Source organism: Morone saxatilis, unplaced genomic scaffold (assembly GCF_004916995.1).
Source record: "Morone saxatilis isolate NCDOM2014 unplaced genomic scaffold, NCSU_SB_2.0 Contig21, whole genome shotgun sequence".
NCBI lineage: Eukaryota > Metazoa > Chordata > Actinopteri > Moronidae > Morone > Morone saxatilis.
The window spans coordinates 15827235-15844908 of NW_023339774.1; the positions used below are offsets into that span (position 1 = coordinate 15827235).

The window sequence follows — 17674 nt, forward strand, 5'->3', positions numbered from 1 at the left end:
AGACGTGTCCAGACCAGTTAATGGAGAGACAGCTGTTAATGGAGGTAGAGAACGGAGACGATGACACAGGTCTTGAGCTGAAGCCTGCACACACCTCGTTTCAAAACAGTTGCTGCCCTTTATCAGAGCCGTCATCCCTTTATTCAGCGTAGATGCCAGCCGTAGTAAGGTTTAATCCTAATCCACTTTCATCTTGTTTTGTTTAAGTGATCACGGGGTCTGTCCAAGACACTCAGCTCTGATATTTACAAGCCTCCAGTCAGTGTGTGTTTGTGATGGCTGAGAGTGTGTAGCTGCAGAGAGGTGGACATCCAATTACACCAATACAGCCACCAGGACTTGTGCTGCTGTGCCTGGGAAATGGAACAATCCAAGAGATAACACATGCTTAATTTCTGCTCAAAGTGTAACAGTGTGGCTTGAAAGTTGAGTGAGTGGAGGTAATGAAAGAAAGGTAACGTGGCCAGGTGAGTTCCCCTGGGCCAATCCTGGTCCTTTGCTTTCATTTTGCAGTGTGATTACTCTGTTGTATAATAGTTTGGGTAATATTTAGTCTTAATAGACCCTTTAGACATTCAATTAAATGTAAAAGTGCTTATTCTATCCATATGTTTGCAATTATGTTCAGTAATTATAAGTAATACAATGGAGTTCTCCAAATTGTGAAGGTTTGTTTATGTTGTTGTTGATGTTGTTTATGTTGTAAATGTATATATATTAGGAATTGTTCTAATATAAAAGTGTGTAGTAAAATAGATTAAGTAAAAGGAAAATGTGTTATACTGTATAAAGAGGTCCATTATTGCATTATTTCCAGGTTGCAAAACACTAGGTCAAATATCCAAGACTCTCACATGAAAGTACCTTCGTCTTTGACGGTGAAAACAGCAAAGGGTCATGGGATGTGGCATGGGAAAATCAGAACTACAGCTGAAGAAATGTGAAAGAGGTAGGGCCTTTATCAAAATCCTTCTAGTGAATAGTCAAGTTTTTAAAGAAATGTTCCTTTTTATAGCAGTAATTTAACATCAGTGTCATTGCTGTTTGTCATTTTCAGTGAGTCTCTCGGTTCCAGGTAAATATGCGTTTTATTTATTTAATCACGTCTTTACATCTTGTGTTCAAAACTCTCAGCTATCAGTGTTTGATTTATTGTTTCTCTCTCTACTCTTTTTATGCACTTTGTGAAGCTGCCACTGGTGAGTCTTTCAGTCTAGATCTGACATGGTGAATGAACGTACTGGTAGTGGGAGATTACCTTACCTTATCATTACGACCAAGTGCTTCCTTTTTCTCCCCCAATCATCAGCAATCAGAGCGGCTCTGTTGATCCAGCGCTGGTACCGTCAGTATGTTGCCCGGCTGGAGATGAGACGCAGGTGCACGTGGAACATCTTCCAGTCTATTGAATATGCAGGAGAGCAAGACCAGATCAAGGTGAGGCCACACAGCTTTGAACACTTGAGGAAAAAAAGTTTGTTAGAACATAATTAATATCAGTTTATCTCAAATGTGCCAGGTTATTTTTGCCATGCTAATGTCTGTCCGACAGTCCGCCACTTTGGTCCAACTGATATATCTCAACAACTACTGGATGTATTGCGTATGTATGTGTCCTATTGACTTTGGTGCTTGCTCATGGTGGGAACTTTTGCGTCCCTGTAAATAGTTTTATAGGGAGTACAGTCTAGACTTGCTTTATGTACAGCAGATAACTTCTGTTATGATTTGGCGCTATATAAATAAAATAGAGTTGAATCTCCTGACTTTTCCTCATTTGTGGATCTCAGAATGAAAAATCTTGGATAGACTGAAATTGAAGAATTTGAAGATATTCATGGTCTATAGGATACATCTTTATAATCTTGGTGATCCCTTGACTTTTCCTCTTGCAACATGTGGTTCACATTTTTGGATTTTATTGAAAAATCTCAATCACTATTCATACACATTTCAGTTTGTCCAATACTTTGGTTTCTGACCAAATACCTGCAAAACTAATGACATCCCCATCAGCCTCAGCTGTACTTTCTGTGCCAATTAGCAAATGTTAGCATGCTAACACTAAAATGAGATGAATATGGTAAACATCATCATTCTGGGCATATTTTAGCATGCTCGCATAAGCATTTAGCTCAAAGAACTCTCACAGAGCTGCGAGCTTGTTCATTAATCTTTTGCAAATGACCTTTAACCTTAAAATTCGTTTTCCTTCCTGCAGCTCTACAATTTTTTTGGCTTCCTGATGGACCACTTCACCCCAGCCAGCAGTGAAAGTAAGACTGACTGTTTAATTCACTAACTTGTAGGTTTCATTAGATTACTGACAGTGAGCTAATCTGAGCTCACCCGTAATGTGGCTTTCTTTTACTGCACTAATCTTCTTCCTGCTCTTCCCCTCTTTGCCTTTAATGTAGGAAACCTAATATCTCACATCTTTCGTGAGAATGAAATCTGTCGTGACATAGAATGGGAGAGATATTTTTGCTACAAGGACATTGAGGTACCCGACAGCTACACCGGCCCCCATCTGACCTTCCCCATGACCTTCTGTGGGGTGTCGAAGCTGGTGGAGGCCTTCAAGCACAAACAAGTAGGTATACAGGCGCATAAAGCACACTCATGGCAGGTACTCAAAGCAGACATGAAGACACAAGTATTTAATGGTTGCCTTCAGCACTCAGTTTAATCATACCTGTTTTTTTCCCAGTAGCAGCTCCATGCTCGATATGTTCTGCAGCTACTTGGAGAGACTTGGAGACTCCTCAGGATTCTTCCAAATATCAATCAAGTTTCTGCCTGCCATACCAAGGAGATTACAATCTGCGGTACTAAGTTTTGCTTCTTTTCACTCCCCTTAAAACATTCAGAGTGAAGTCCCACTGTCATGAATATTAATGCATCATTCTTTCTTTCACAGGAGATTTACACGGGCATCTTGAAGATCTGCTGTTGATTTTCTACAAGGTATTCACAACCTGCGAATCATCGTATGGTCAGACAGGAATGTTCATTAAAATTAACATCTTTAATTTAACCCGTCCAGAATGGTTTGCCATCCTCTGAGAAACCGTATGTCTTCAATGGAGACTTTGTGGATCGTGGGAAAAACTCCTTAGAGATCCTGCTCATCCTGTTCGGGTTTCTCTTGGTCTATCCGAATGACGTCCATCTGAACAGAGGGAACCATGAAGACCACATTGTTAACCTCAGGTCAGATTTAACAGTCTGTTAAGAGTTAGTGGCCAGTTCTGCCTGTTTTCTTAGTGTTAATGTTTTTGTAAATTTAGTCTGCTTATATTATGTCTTTATGCAATTAGTGTTCTGATTATATTTAACCTACAGCTGATGTGTATACTAATACGGTTGTTTATTGTGTTGTGTGTTTTTTTTCCAGATATGGTTTCACTAAAGAAGTTTTGGGAAAATATAGGGTAGGTCTTGTGTATTTTGCTTTAACCTCAATATTATATTGATTCTCAGCCAAACTCAAATCCTTTAACCTAAGAAAAGGTAGCAAAACGAGGTAAAAATGGCTCCCGTAAGTGTTGCTGGGTTGGTTCACCTATAGCATTGCTTCATATTTTAAAAGCTCATTATATGTTTTGTATCTAAAATTATAATCTGCAAACTTACTCGTAACTACAGCTGTCAAATAAATATAATGGGGTAAAAAGTACAAAATTTCCCTCGTAAATGTGGTGAATTAGAAATATAAAATGGAAAAATTCAAGCCAAATATAAACTATATGCACTTTTCACTTCATTCAGGCCTGCATGTGTAAAAAATAACCTTCAGATTGTAACTTCCTGTGTTCCTGTGATGTGGGTGACTGTGGCCGCCACTTGAGGCCCAAAACAACAGTTTTTCACATAAACGGATTGTCTGCCAGCAGCCCTTTGATACACCATGTCTGACTCCCAGTGTGGGAGTCCCAGCCTGCTGGTACATGTTAAATAACTGGAACAAATGACTGTGGGTTAAAGGATATTCTCCATTTTCATATTGTCAACAAATCTCACAAAAATAAGAGAACCAATAATAAACTGATCCTAATAACAATTATTGTCAATTTAGCCAAAGCCTGACTGAGACTTTGTAAGTTTTGGCCTTTTCATGGGACCTGTTGACAATAAGAACACGACTGTAAGAGTCTACAGCCATGCTACCGGCTCTGAGAGTCTGTATTTAGGCATAGAGATGCTTTGAGATAAGTGCTAATGTTAGACTGCTAACATGCTGATGCTAAGCAGGTATTACATTTACCATGTTCACCATTTTAGTTTACGATGCTAAATACAGCTGAAGCTGGTGGTAATGTCATTAGTTTAGTATTTAGACAAATGAAAGTTTATACCAGATGGAACAGCAAGAGGAAAAGTCAGGGCATCGCCAGAGTCAGTAGGATTCATCATCTGGGAAATATGAATGTTGTTGATCGACTAACTGACCACTGCTAGCATGGCTAAACAAGATAAGCAACTCACAATAATAATTCCTCTAACTGTACAGTATGTAAGTAACTGTTAGCCTGATGTGGTCTGCAGATGCATGGCAAGAAGATCCTAAAGCTTCTCCAGAAGATCTTCAGCTGGCTGCCTCTGGCCACAGTGATTGATCACAAGGTGCTGATTGTGCACGGTGGGATCTCTGACACGACAGACCTCAACACGATAGCCAGAATGGACAGACACAAAGTAAGAGAGGCCTTCAGCATCAACATAAAGTATTTTTTACAAATACAGATATACAGTAAGCATGATATTAAGCATATTAAATATGTCTACTTTTGAATGTGCGCAGTATGTGTCGGTTCTCAGGCCTCCCAAGCCGACCCATCATGCAGTCAATGGCAGCAAGACTCAGACGATGAACAACAGGAACGGGGAGGCCAGTGGACCGGTGGAAGGCCGGCGTAGAGTGTGCTCTCTGACTTACCACAGCTCAGCCCCGGCTTATAAGCACAACCTGCCCCGCCGCTCGCTCCACAACCAACCCACGAGCAGTCAACTCAACTGGTCGGTGGAGGAGGAACTGAAAAGGAGGCGCCGGCAGGCTGGCTTTGACCAGTCCTACGGAGAACAGACAAAGTCTGATTCTGACTCAGACCCGGAGTCTGGAGAAACAACAGAAACAGATGAGCATGAGTGGAAACAAGTAAGTAAGTAAAGTAAGAAAGGATATTGGATCTCAACAGTATTTACAGTAATTTGCTGTTAAGAGCACACATATTAAACTATGAACGGTTTGGCCTTCCAGATAGTGGACATGTTATGGAGTGACCCAATGCCTCAAAACGGCTGCTGTCCCAATGAGGTGAGAGGTGGAGGCTGCTACTGGGGACCAGATGTCTCTGAGGAAGTGCTGGGAAAACACAACCTGCAGCTCCTTATCCGCTCCCATGAGTGCAAACAGGAAGGCTACGAGTTCTGCCACAACCGCAGAGTGAGCACAAAGACACACACGAGGCACAGGTTTAAGGTGCAATACTAATTATGGTTACAAGTACTTTTTGCTTTTGAGTGGTGTAATCAAGAAACTCCAAGCTGAAGACGGTAAGAACGTAAATCCTGAAGTGTTTCTGAAAAAAGAGATGCAGGACTTAGAGGTAGAGCAGCTGAAAGCAATCTATTGCTTACTTGGCCTGATAGAGATATTAACTCTGGCTTGATAGCTCTTTTAAGGACTCTCCAATTAGAGAGTTGAGTGCAGACAGTTAACAGGACTGATGAAATCAGATAATAAACAATGCTTGTCTAATATTAGCTGAGAATGAACACACACAACAGACATCCACTGCTCACCCATGGAAAATGTGTACACTAGGACCAAACTCAAAATGCATAGTCTGGCAAACGGTAACCGAGAACCGGCAGGCAAGAAACAGGAACAAAGGCTGAGAGGCTTTAAGACTTCATAGTACATTAGGTAATCTGTGAAATGAGAAAGGGGGCTGGTATATACGCAGGGAAGATAAAGAGGGAATTGGTAACTGGGATTGGTTAGATCACACTTAGGCCTTTTTCCACCAACAGGAAACCAGCTCCATTCTGATTCGGGCACCTATTTTGAACCGTTCGCAGTGTTTCCTTGGGAACCAAAGTGTTGTGTTGATGATGCGTCCTTGATTACAATGGTGCCACTCAAAACTGGTGGAAACGTGGGCTGGTTCACACACATTCCAACATTCTTAAACAGTTCAAGAACCAGAGCTAATTTGGTGGGAAAAGGGGGTAACTGAAACAGAGCAGGTTAGGAATCTGATCTGAAATGAAATGTGTAAAACAACTAAACAGAAGTAGCTGCTGTGACAGATCCTCTCGTGTAAGCATTTCAGTCTGACACCAGTTAGTAATCAATGGGTCAAATACAGTGAGTCTTAGCAAACGTGCTAACCGTCTTCTATTGCATTCAGGTGCTGACTATATTTTCAGCCTCTAACTACTATGAGGTGGGCAGCAACAGAGGAGCCTACATCAGAATGGGCCCTGATCTGGTCCCTCACTTCATTCAGTACCAGGCCAGCAGGACAAGCAGAGAGTTTACCCTGAGACAAAGGTACATACACACATAAATATACAGACAAGGCTGCACAAAATTTAAAGGACCAGTGTGTAGGATTTAGTGGCATCTAGCAGTTCAGATTATGACCTCGCCTCACCGTTGTGTTCCAAGCATGTAGGAGAAACTACTGTGGATGCAAAACTTGAGAAAAATGCAAAAGGCCCTATCTAGAGGCAGTGTTTGGTTTGTCTGCTTTGGGCTACTGTAGAAACATGGTGGGTCAACATGGCGACCTCTGTAGAAGAGGACCCGCTATGTAGATAAAACCGTCTCATTCTAAGGTAACAAGAAGACAACAATTCTTATTTTGAGGTGATTATACACTAATGAAAACATACCTATGAATAATATATTCTATCTCTGCCAATATATATATCCTGCTAAATCCTACACACTGGACCTTTAAGATAACAAAAAACACTGTATTAACAAGACTACACCAAGATTTACAGAAGTAAAAATTTTTTCTCTACCTGTTTGTTGTCAGTGTCGGGTGGACAGAGAGATCAGCTCTGCGAGCTCTGAAGGAACAACTGTTTGTACATAAGTCAGATCTCATCAGTGCCTTCCAGGAGTTCGATCCTAACAACACAGGTACTTCGCAAAAAATAAATACTGCTATACACTGAGCAGCAATAAAGAATTTGAACACTAACACTCAGTTATGCACATCAGAAGATGAAGATCAGAATTCATTAATAATATCTCCATTGTATTTTTCTGTCTGTCTTAGGGTTGATCTCTCTAAGTCACTGGGCCAGTGCCACAGAGAGAGTACTGAATCTGGGTCTTCCCTGGAGGGTGCTGCGCCCTCAGCTTGTCAGCAGCACCCGGTATGGCATGGTGGACTACCAGCAGTGGATAAGGGAGTTGTCCATCACTGAGCCCAAACTAGAGGTCAGCTTTGTACAAGTGGTGTCAGTGTGTTTCGTTTGTACGTTTCGGTCTCTATCTCTGACACACAGAGTTGCTAAATCTTAATCAATTTGTCTCTTCCATTTCAGATCTCAGATAACAGTATCCTCGAGACTATGTACAAAAACCACTCCAACCTGGAAACCATCTTCCGTATCATAGACACGGATCACTCAGGTCAGTAAGCAGCTCAGCCTGGATCCCATACACGAGCTCCATGTCTTTCTCCCTCTTTTAGCCTCAGTCGGCTGGTCCACCATTCTGATCCAGACTAAAATATCTCAACAACCATAAATGTGTTGCTTCCAATTTTCCCGTGCCACAAACTTGGTATACAACTAAATCCTCATGCTCCGTGTTTCCTTCTAGGTTTGATCTCTTTCGAGGAGTTTCGGCAGACCTGGAAGCTCCTGAGCTCTCATCTTAAAACAGAGATCAGCGACAAGGCCATCGCAGACCTGGCCCAGAGCATCGACTTCAACAAGGATGGGAGCATCGATATCAATGAGTTCATGGAGGCTTTCCGGCTAGTGGACCTCTCGGCACATAGCTGAGAACCTGGACCAGGAACTGTAGCTGTGCCTGCTGATCTGCTGCCTAGAGATCAGCAAGGACTGTCTTGGATAAACACCTGGATACACAGCTGTCAGAATTCAAATGTTTAGTAGTTTGTCATCCATTTGACCTGCGTGGGTTGATTGAGTGCATTATTGTTAATCCATATACAACCTAGATCTTTTCTACCTCTTAAGATGTTTGGCTCTCTCTTTTTTTAAACTTTTTTTATTTAGGTTTATTTAAGAAGCTGGTGTATTTTAAGGAGTTGTGTATAGCTTAAGGATCACTTGTGTAGTTGGTGGGAGACTTTTAAAGGTGAAGAGTGTTTTACCTTCTCATTTACTTGAATACAAAGTATTAGTGATGGAAAGTGCATTCCAACAGTCCGTATAAGCTCAAACTCCTGCATCAAAATGTACGTGTATTAAAAACGTGATTATTAAAAAGCAGTATCAAAAGCAAACCAATTGTGATTTCTACTTCTCAAGGGCTCGCAACACTGTAGAATGCCTTTAAACGTGTATTTCATTACATTAGAAAATATTTTGATCCAAAACTGGCTCCATTACTGCTGATATTTTCCTTTTTGTGGTCTACATCACGTATTCACTTGTTTTGAGTACAACAATCATGCATCACATTATCTGCCTATGGTATGGTCTTTGTAACAAAAGTAGCACCACTTATTACTCCCACGCAGATGGAAGTAAGAGTACATCTACCTGTGCTCTGAAAAACTGTAATTCAGACCTTTGGGACGTGGGTGACTCGACTGCACGAGGGGATATAATCTGTCCGAAAGCTGCTTAATCAGTTCAGCTGCCAATCAGTCTTTCATCCATGTGGGTATGTGAATCCAGGACATGAATCCTATCAACTCAAGCCCTACTTTGATGAGATGTTGGAAAAGGCTTGTCTGAAGGTAAACAAGGGGGACATGTGACGTCCCATATTAGTACCACAACAATGCAACTGTTTATGACTAATATGTATATGACATAATAACAGGAGACAACATCAACACAGATAGTGGTGCTGTTCAGAGAGAAATAGTCAAACAGAAAAATGATACCAAAACATTTCAATTAAAACTTTACAGTAAGGAAATTGATGGTTATTTTTCAGTTTAAATGAAATTTATTAATATTGTAACAACAGCATAAAAAACAAATACAAAGATGTATTTACATTGTATTCAATTACAACACACTCAACCCTACACCTTGTTTACATGCCAGTCACATTTATAGTCTCGTATCCATAATCTGATTTATCATAAGGGAAGCCAGCTATTATTAGACAATGTTGAGTCTTTCCATTAAGCTTTCCATATCAGTCCAGAGAGCACAGATTAACGTTGCGTCGTTGCTTTGTTGGTACAGATAGAGAAGCAAAGTCCCGATCAACTCACCAAAATGGTGATGAACAGAGCAATTACGACCGCCTGTGATAAAAACCCTACAGACAAAAGACTGCTTCAAGATTAATCTGATACCATGACAAAAAGGATGTGTTGACTCGTCTGGGTGACAGGCATGCCACTTTTCAGAGGACTGTGAACGGTGTATGCGCGTGTGTGTGTGTGGGTTGGTAGGATAGACTCAGCTCAGGATGCCTCCTCTCATGTGTCCGCTGTCACTCAGCCCGTGCTCTATGAGTTTGATGTCTTCCAAGTCGTCTTTGATGACGCTGATCAAATGACTTAAACCATCCTGCTGCTGTTTCAAGTGCTGAAAGTGAGAGGTAAGGAAGTGTTTCAGTTAGTGGTCGAGTTATGGTCTACAGAACCACAACTGTGCATACGGGAGTCTGAACTTCAATTACAAGGTACAGATATTAAAATAACAAGCACTGTGTGAATGTGCTGCCTCACTTGTTTGATTTCTCTGAGAAGGTCTGCATCAACACTGTAGCGCTCTTCTGATCTAACAGCTCCAAAGTGATTCTGCATCCGGATTTGGGACATTAATTCGTTCAACCGACCCTGGAAGAAAAAACACAAACACTGTAACGTATTCATTTAAGACTTAAGAAAGTAACAAATACAATGAAGCTTGGCAGGACCACCAAATCCTGAGTGTGCTTAGATGTTTAGTTCCCTCTGTCTTGTTTTTCTTTTGTGACTATATCTCCTTACTTTATTTATCCCTTTATCATTATTTTTTTAACACTACTCTGTGTTCTAAGGCCAATGGGTCCGTTTTAAGTAAGCTTATTGAAGGAATGCTAATTCTGTGAAGTCACAGAAAGTCTTTGTTTTGTATGGTTTGTTGAAGTACAATAAAAACGTTATTGCAAAAAAAGAAGAAAAAGGGAAAACTTATTAAGTAGTAGTAAAGTATTTCAATGTCACAAGAACAGATTCCTGCAACTATAATAGCCAGAATAAATAAAATGACCATACAAATACTGTAGCACAGTATAAATGTGGTAGTATACAATTTCAAACATGCAGTGAAGCCTCTTTGCCCTCATTTCAAGTCTAGTGAGTAAACATGCTCAATGAAAGTAAAAGTGAGCACTTGTAACTGCTACAGTTTAGACACACTTACCTTGAACTGTGTGGGGGCATTGAGTTCAGACTGAATGGTGTCCAGCTGCACCCGGAGATGCTCCTCATCTACTTGGATTGCATAACCACTTTTTCTCTGAATCTCCTGTTTGATCAGCACCTGCCAGGAAAAAAGGGACGGAGGAGGAAGGGTGATAAATATGAGAAGATGAAAGACAGAGCAGTGCAGGGGCGCTCATTCAAACTCTCATGAAATTTACAGATGGTAGTCATCACAAGTAATTTCATTGTTCTTGGAAAAGGAGAGCTAGAAACCGACAATCATTTTTTTCCTGAACAAAGTTAGAAAGGTGAGGCGGCTACCTGCAGCACCCTGTGAGACAGATCCATCAGCTTCCTCTTGTATTGGGCGATTTTGGCCACTGTGGTCGCCTGGTTTTTCTGCAGTTCACTGATATCGTTGGAGATAATCTGCAATCCACATGTGTGTGTAAGTCAGTGAAAACTGTTAATATGTTTAGCATTTTTCCAATGATTTAAAAAGTTTTTTTTAGACCCAAAATTAACAATCCCTGTCCTGTTTCTTTATCTGTTACCTTAGATATTGTTTATGCTTTGGGCTTTTTGGACATTCTACTCATAAACATACTAAGACAGATCAAAATGTTCTATGTACCAAATGTCTTCCTTTCTTTTTCAAAGATAATAAATAAAGAGATTCATTGGATTAAATGAGTTAGTCTCTGAAGGCAGAATGAGCAGGATTTGTTGGTTGCCGTTTGTGAACACACGATTCAAAGTTGGACCATTTAGATCTGCATTATTACCATGTTTCAGATAGCTACTAGCTAACTGTAGGCTACCTGCTGCCAGAGCCATGTAGAGTGTGTGTTACCATGTTAACTAGCAATAGCACATGTAGCGATGCCTCTGTTCTGTTATCTGTGATGTCCGCTCCAGAGAGCTATTTTAATAGACCGCTCTGGCACTGAAATGAGGCACTGACATCTGCTGTGATGTATCTGGTGTCAATGCCCTCAAATACAAACCAAGCAATGTGAAGAGGACGTTTTCTTTTCAACTATATAAGCTATGTAAACCAAAATGATTTTGACACTGCCACCTGCAGTTATATTCGTAGTAGCTAATCTGTTCAGTCTGTTCAGTCTGTGTAGTCGGTCTTTGACACCACAACAGTGAGTTTTGACATTTAAGACTAGCAGGAACAGACTTACATCCACTCTAGTCTGGTGCTGTTTGGTCATCTGCTCCTGGATCTGCAGCCTGCGAAGGAGCTCCCTAAAACCCACCATGGGTACTGGGATTAATCTGAAAAAGATGAACAAAAAATAAATAAAATAAAATACTTAAATTACAAACAACATGTAAATGACAGGATCTAAAGCTGTAGTTTTTATTGACTTTTTGTAAACAACAAACATAGCCATTGATATTCCTTTTGCTTAGCATCATGTGGTCAAAATCCGTTGAAGAAATACACAGTTAACTTAACTTAACTTTAAGACTAGATATGGTCTAGTGGGGCAAGCATGTGCGCACTGCTTTTAAGAGGTGAATTAAATAAAAAGAAATGCTGCATAAGAATCACAATCAAGCATGACCCATATTCATATTTGCTTTTTAAAATAAAGTTTAAATATACCAGAATTAGTGTTACCCAGTGAGGGGAAAGTCAGGAAAAAATCAAAATGCAGCAACTGGAGGGTTTTGAGGATCTTACAGTTTTTCGAAACTGTTCTCCCCCTCCCCACATTATTCGATTACCACCCTTTATGAAAAGTCTTAAGTCTCAACTTACTTCTCTGGGTCAGGGTTGTCCACCTTAGCCTGTTCCCAAATGATGGGGTCCACTCCTGGTGAGAAGAGACAACATCACAGGTTACAAATCAAGACAAAAAGAAGAAAGAAAAAAAACAACAGTTTGTTGAATTCAGCGAGAGGATGACACAAACATGCATGGACACATTTACCTGCAGGTGCATTTTGCAGCAGCTGTTTGAGCTGTGCTGGAGACAGCTCTGTGCGCGTGACGGACATGGCCACTCCAATCTGTGTGAGCTGCACCTTGATGTTGCCCTGCTCCAGATAGCTGAAGAGTGTGGTGGCGGGGATCCGCTTGGAGGTGCCATTAGGAGAACGCTCCACCACGTAAATGATCACCTCTGTCCTGAGAGACAGAAGACACATGAATAAGACTCTTTTGAAAGCCATTACTATTAATGCGTGTAGTAGTACTGTATGACATCATGTTTTAGAGACTTACTGGTCACTTGGGAGGGCTTTGACACCGTCCACATTGACAGTGAGTGTCTGGTTGCTTCCCAGGACCTTGTGGAGGGACTCCACCAGCTGCTGCTGCTGCACTCGCACATCAGCTTCCTTTTTATTGAGAATCAAGACCACTAACCCATCCTCATCCTTACTGACTGGGACGCAGCTGTAGCCCACCGCCTAGCAAACAAAAGACAGAGAGGACTACCATCTGATATTCAAACTCAAATGAACCTAACAACCGGTCTGCTGAACTATCCGCCATTACCTTGAACCTGCAGAATGGGTTCTCCTGGGTAAAGTCAACTGCTGGGTTGTTGTTGCTGTAGTAGCCCTTCCCAGTGCCCCAATATGCCTGCAGTTGGTTCCATTTGGCTAAGATGGAGTCGCGCTCATCTCCTAACAAGGTGGGCGCTGACAGAGCGGTGACCTGCTGGTAAAGCTGGGTGGGCTGAGGCTGACCCTGTTGCTGCTGGCCAAACAAACCTGGTAGGGGGAAGGAAAGGTAAAATGACAGGTCAGATTCAGGTTCTAGGGGGTTAAACTGATGATTTCATTGATTGTTATTTTATAATGAGTAAAGTCTTTGTGTTTCATACATACATTACTGGCACTATTGTCCAGGACAGGCTGATCAATGTTTCTCCAGCCATAGTAAATGTGCTCATTTGTGTGTTTTCGTGTGATGGCCAAATTAGTCATTCATTAATTTAAAAACAAATAACGGACATCATCTTTAATGTTCTGCAATGGCTGCCTTGTTTGGGTCATAATCTTCACATTTTTTGGGAGGAAATATGGGCTCTCACCTTGCTGCTGCTGAGTTGGCTGGATATTAAAGCCTCCGAACCCACCCAGGCCGGTTGTTCCTAATCCAGTTCCAAATCCTCCTGTCCCAGCAGCAGTCCCAGTGCCAAGCCCGGAGGAAAACCCAAACCCTTTGTTCTGTGTGTTACCAAACAGGCTTCCTGAAACAGAAGAATGTGGAAACGCAGTGAGAAAATATCAACTACATTAATACTACTGAATGCCAGTTAAGTCTACAGCGTTTGGGGAGTATGCTGCCAGCTTTGCAGAGGGATCACTGCAGGAGTGACGGGAAGGACTTATGTACGGAGTAGAGTGAGTGAGACATCTTGTGGCAGCTATTTATTGGCATTTCAACACAAAGCTGAGTGTGCAGGAGTACGCAGCATAGTTTTAGGAGTAAGAGTTAGAAAAGATAGATATTATTGAAATGCCAAATAAATCCACCTAATTTTCTATGTATTGTTTCTCCCCCCATTTCTAAGTTTCATCTTTTTCAGGCCCTGCATTGAGGCTCAGAAGCAAACACATGCCCTCCTTTTAAAAACAAAATGCTGTGTGCACGCGTATTTTATGTCCAGCATACAAACACAACATGACAAAGAGCAGGGAAAGTTATTTTTTGCCACATTGCTGACCTGTGGTATTTGCGGGACCAGCAAAGCTAAAAGTGGACCCTGGCGCAGCAGCAGTTGTTGTAGTCGTCCCAAAGCCGCCAAACGTGCCTGAGAAACAAAGCAAATCATGACAAATGACAAAAATACTAGATACATACAAATAAATGAAATTGTTGACTAGTTGACATACAGTGAAAGGGGAAAAAATCATGACTGAGCTTTTAAGATTAATAAAAGGACAACTGAGTTTTATTTCCATCTAGCATTTTTCTTCTGTCTTACAAAGAAGGTGAAAATGTACCGGGCTTCTACAGAAATCACATGAGATGAGTGCATGATTAAACCTTTTGTCCCTTCATGCAAATGGAACAATGCATTACATTTCATGAGACAAAGCAAAACGTGAGATGAGAAATCACTGCACCACATAGATGTGAAAATGGATGAAAATGTGTGTTTTAAAAAAAGACACAGACTGTACTGATTTATCAATCACAAAGGTCATCTACCTGTGCTAGTCAGGCTATTACCAAAATTGAAAACAGTGCCAGTGGTGGTTGCTGTACCAAAGCACCCCACATTAAAGCTGACTGCCGCTGGGTTGGCATTTAAACCAAACCCCCCAAAACTAAACCCACCAGCCGTGGTGTTTCCAGCTCCCAGCCCCCCAAATCCTGCAGCCAGCAGAGGCAGGCAGCGAGAAGGAGAGAACGACATGGAGGAGTTAAACGACAAAAGGTCAGGTCTAGTACGGACATTGTAAAAAGAAACAAACAGTTTGCCTTAAAGTACCTTAAAAAGAGACTTAAAAAAAAACAATACAAATGTACAGGCTTTGTATGTAACATGTGTTTCTTACCAGTGTTGGTGGAGCCAAAACTGAATCCCGTGGCTGGTGCAGCAGCGGTGGTGGTGGCTGCCCCGAAGCCAGGAGCTGTAAGAGCTACAAAAGAGAAAAGTAGACACAAAATAGGTGTTTTGTGCTCAGTTAAACTGGCACATAATTAGATTCGGATACAACAAGGAGGATAAAAACAGTCAACAAAAGTGATATGCATGACTTTTTTTCTTAGAGAGTCATAAAACACTACTTTCAAACATGGATACAGTTTACAAACAGTTTACAAACCTATGGTAACTAATCTTTCTCTAAAAATATATTCACTCATTCTTCCCTTTTTTTTTGTGCGGATCTACAAACCACAGCACAACGAAAGCGAACATTTCACAGTACAAAAAGTATTATTATTGATTAATCTTTATTCTATTGCTACACCAACGCAGTAAATGATGTGAGACTAACAAAAACATTTCCTAACGATGCAAAATAACTGCAAAAACATGACTAGCCCTACATAAATACGGCTTTAAATCCTGTATTAGTAAAGTATTTCTCTGTCTTGTTTTCCTATCAGTTTGTGTTGCTGTTTGTTTCAACCTTAGCCTCAACTTATCCCTAACCCCAACCGGTTATGGCTGCGGCGCCTAACCCTAACCCCAGACACACTAAGACACAAGAGGTTAGTCCCGTTTGTAAGTGTCATTCCTGGACGCTTCCGGTAAAAAAAAGCTCGGGGAAGCAGCTGTCTGACTCTGTAGAGGAGGTGAACCACGACTTAACCCTCCTCTAATGTGAAACCAGTGGTGCAGTGTGGAGTATACGCAGGTATGGTTCAGTGGGGACTGGGTACACCCATCACTCATCTCACCCTTTAGTCTTATAAGATCTTACTGCCCGAAGTGAAGCAGGAGAAGCTGAGAAGTGACAGCATGTAAATACCAGTGGGCAGTTTTTTTGGGGTGAGTTAAATATGCAAGAGTCTTACTTAAACACTGTTTCTATCACAGGGCGTTTATCTTTCAGCTGAACACAATTTAGGAGCTAAAAGAAGAGTAGACCCACTCCACTGAAACCAAACCTGCTGCATTAGACAGGTCCAAACGGGGCTAACCAGCGGGACACGTCGGTGCATCTCTCCAGTGACTGAGAGGAGGAAGAGGAGGAGGAAGAGGAGGAGGAAGGAGGAGATCAGCACTCTGGACTTACTGCCGAATCCGGACGAGGCGGTGGTGGTAGTGGCTGCGGGGCCGAAGCCAAATGCTGTGGATGCAGTGGTTTTGGGACCAAATGAACCGAATGAAAACCCGGACGTGTCTTCACAAGAACACAGAGAGTGCGATGAGTGCTGGGTGTCGTTACAGTAACGTTACAGTAACGTTACAGTAACGTTGGAGGCTAGTTAACGTGGCTAACACACATAAGAGTATTCATTAGCCCCCCCCCAAAAAAAAACAGCCAACGATAGCCGCAGTGAGGGCGATGAGGATCTAGGAGGTAACGTTGCTTTACCGAAACACACTTTAGCATTAAAACGAGTTGTAACTAAAACATATGTTTGGATAAACAGCTGAGTTAAGAAAGGATTTTCACATGAAGCTCCCCGTTAGCCGGTAGATGATCCCACCGTGCCTGCTAACGGTACAGACGCTTGGTGTGATCAGCTGACCCTTTATAAGTCTTCACCAACGCAACATACACACCCAAATAACGTTATTTCGTTAATAAACACTCCCAAGTTGAATTTAAATGTCCTTACTTGCTGCTGCGTTACTCGCGGCGCCGCCAAAACTGAACGCCATGTTGACTGTCATCAAATGCAGTTCCTCTTCTTCTTGAGGTTAAAGCGGTTCTCATCCAACATAGCGGCGCACTACCGCCCCCTGGAGTCAGACGATGTACTGTCAACATCTCATACACAAAGTGCAACGGTGGGGTCGTGTGAGGGTGAATGCCAACATAGCAGTATGTTCTTGGTGATGTATTTATTAATAAAAGAGGCCTCTAAGTCTAAACTTTCATTTATGAGTTTTCAGTGCAACATGAGAGAAATAATAGATCTCCAAAATTACTTTTAATGCCGTGGTGCGTGTGAATATACAAGGGATTTGATTCAGGTTTTATGTTGTTCTTAATGTAAATACACAGAATTGAGCATAAATAAATAAATACACAGCACAACAAGCTAAACAATATAGACACACACGTATATATATATATATATATATATATACATACATATATATTAAATTTCCCTGGGGATAAATAAAGTAGTCTATCGGTATCTAGTCTTACTGCTATCTATCGTGTATCTTATCGTGTGATTGTAGTCGTTATCTATCTTATCTTATCTTATCGGTTTGTCTTATCTTTATCTTATTCGTATCTTATCTATCGTATTTATTTATAAGCCTATTGTTTGTCTATTGTTGATCCCTCGTAGGAGAAGGTTAGCATTAATATAAAATAAAAATATAATAGAAATCTAGAATACATAAAATATATACACTGTATACAATAAAGTTTTAAAGCTTTAGAATAAATAAATTAAAACTATCTTAGATGTCAAA

General features: G+C 41.1%; 2 protein-coding genes across 5 annotated transcripts in view; one reads left to right on the forward strand and one right to left on the reverse strand.

Moving 5' to 3' along the window:
* The window catches only part of LOC118332410 (serine/threonine-protein phosphatase with EF-hands 2-like), a 15109-nt gene extending 6599 nt beyond the window's left edge, over positions 1 to 8510 (forward strand). Inside the window, exons 2-19 of the mRNA XM_035667677.1 lie at positions 818 to 949; positions 1058 to 1075; positions 1191 to 1199; positions 1310 to 1437; positions 2222 to 2276; positions 2418 to 2593; positions 2714 to 2828; positions 2921 to 2967; positions 3047 to 3213; positions 3398 to 3434; positions 4549 to 4698; positions 4805 to 5158; positions 5261 to 5446; positions 6417 to 6559; positions 7053 to 7159; positions 7299 to 7462; positions 7570 to 7657; positions 7850 to 8510. Coding sequence (XP_035523570.1) covers positions 898 to 949; positions 1058 to 1075; positions 1191 to 1199; positions 1310 to 1437; positions 2222 to 2276; positions 2418 to 2593; positions 2714 to 2828; positions 2921 to 2967; positions 3047 to 3213; positions 3398 to 3434; positions 4549 to 4698; positions 4805 to 5158; positions 5261 to 5446; positions 6417 to 6559; positions 7053 to 7159; positions 7299 to 7462; positions 7570 to 7657; positions 7850 to 8034 — 2181 coding nt within the window. The 5' untranslated portion in view covers positions 818 to 897 and the 3' untranslated portion in view covers positions 8035 to 8510. The remainder of the gene's footprint in view (positions 1 to 817; positions 950 to 1057; positions 1076 to 1190; positions 1200 to 1309; positions 1438 to 2221; positions 2277 to 2417; positions 2594 to 2713; positions 2829 to 2920; positions 2968 to 3046; positions 3214 to 3397; positions 3435 to 4548; positions 4699 to 4804; positions 5159 to 5260; positions 5447 to 6416; positions 6560 to 7052; positions 7160 to 7298; positions 7463 to 7569; positions 7658 to 7849) is intronic.
* A 645-nt stretch (positions 8511 to 9155) lies between these two features.
* nup54 (nucleoporin 54) lies at positions 9156 to 16961 on the reverse strand. Of its 4 annotated transcripts, XM_035667678.1 has the most exons (15): positions 16864 to 16911; positions 16314 to 16421; positions 15126 to 15209; positions 14905 to 14940; positions 14288 to 14374; positions 13652 to 13810; positions 13111 to 13328; positions 12835 to 13022; positions 12542 to 12738; positions 12370 to 12424; positions 11786 to 11879; positions 10914 to 11021; positions 10591 to 10710; positions 9912 to 10022; positions 9156 to 9768 (listed from the first exon to the last, which is right to left on the reverse strand). In XM_035667678.1, the coding sequence occupies exons 1-15, from the start codon at positions 16904 to 16906 to the stop codon at positions 9640 to 9642; spliced, it is 1737 nt and encodes a 578-aa protein (XP_035523571.1). In that variant the 5' UTR covers positions 16907 to 16911; the 3' UTR covers positions 9156 to 9639. The 4 variants fall into 4 exon arrangements, with proteins under 4 accessions (XP_035523571.1, XP_035523573.1, XP_035523572.1 ...); XM_035667680.1 differs by lacking the exon at positions 16314 to 16421 and having other exon boundaries at positions 16864 to 16961; XM_035667679.1 differs by lacking the exon at positions 14905 to 14940 and having other exon boundaries at positions 16864 to 16918.
* Between the last annotated feature and the right edge of the window lie 713 nt (positions 16962 to 17674).

Excerpts from the sequence above, each read along its gene's own strand:
- nup54 (XM_035667678.1), bottom strand. The coding sequence starts at position 16,906 with ATGGCGTTCAGTTTTGGCGGCGCCGCGAGTAACGCAGCAGCAA. Across the intron at positions 13,811-14,287 it reads TGGTCCCGCAAATACCACAG|GAAGCCTGTTTGGTAACACA; the intron begins GTCAGCAATGTG and ends CTTCTGTTTCAG. Across the intron at positions 12,739-12,834 it reads AAAGCCCTCCCAAGTGACCA|GACAGAGGTGATCATTTACG; the intron begins GTAAGTCTCTAA and ends TCTGTCTCTCAG.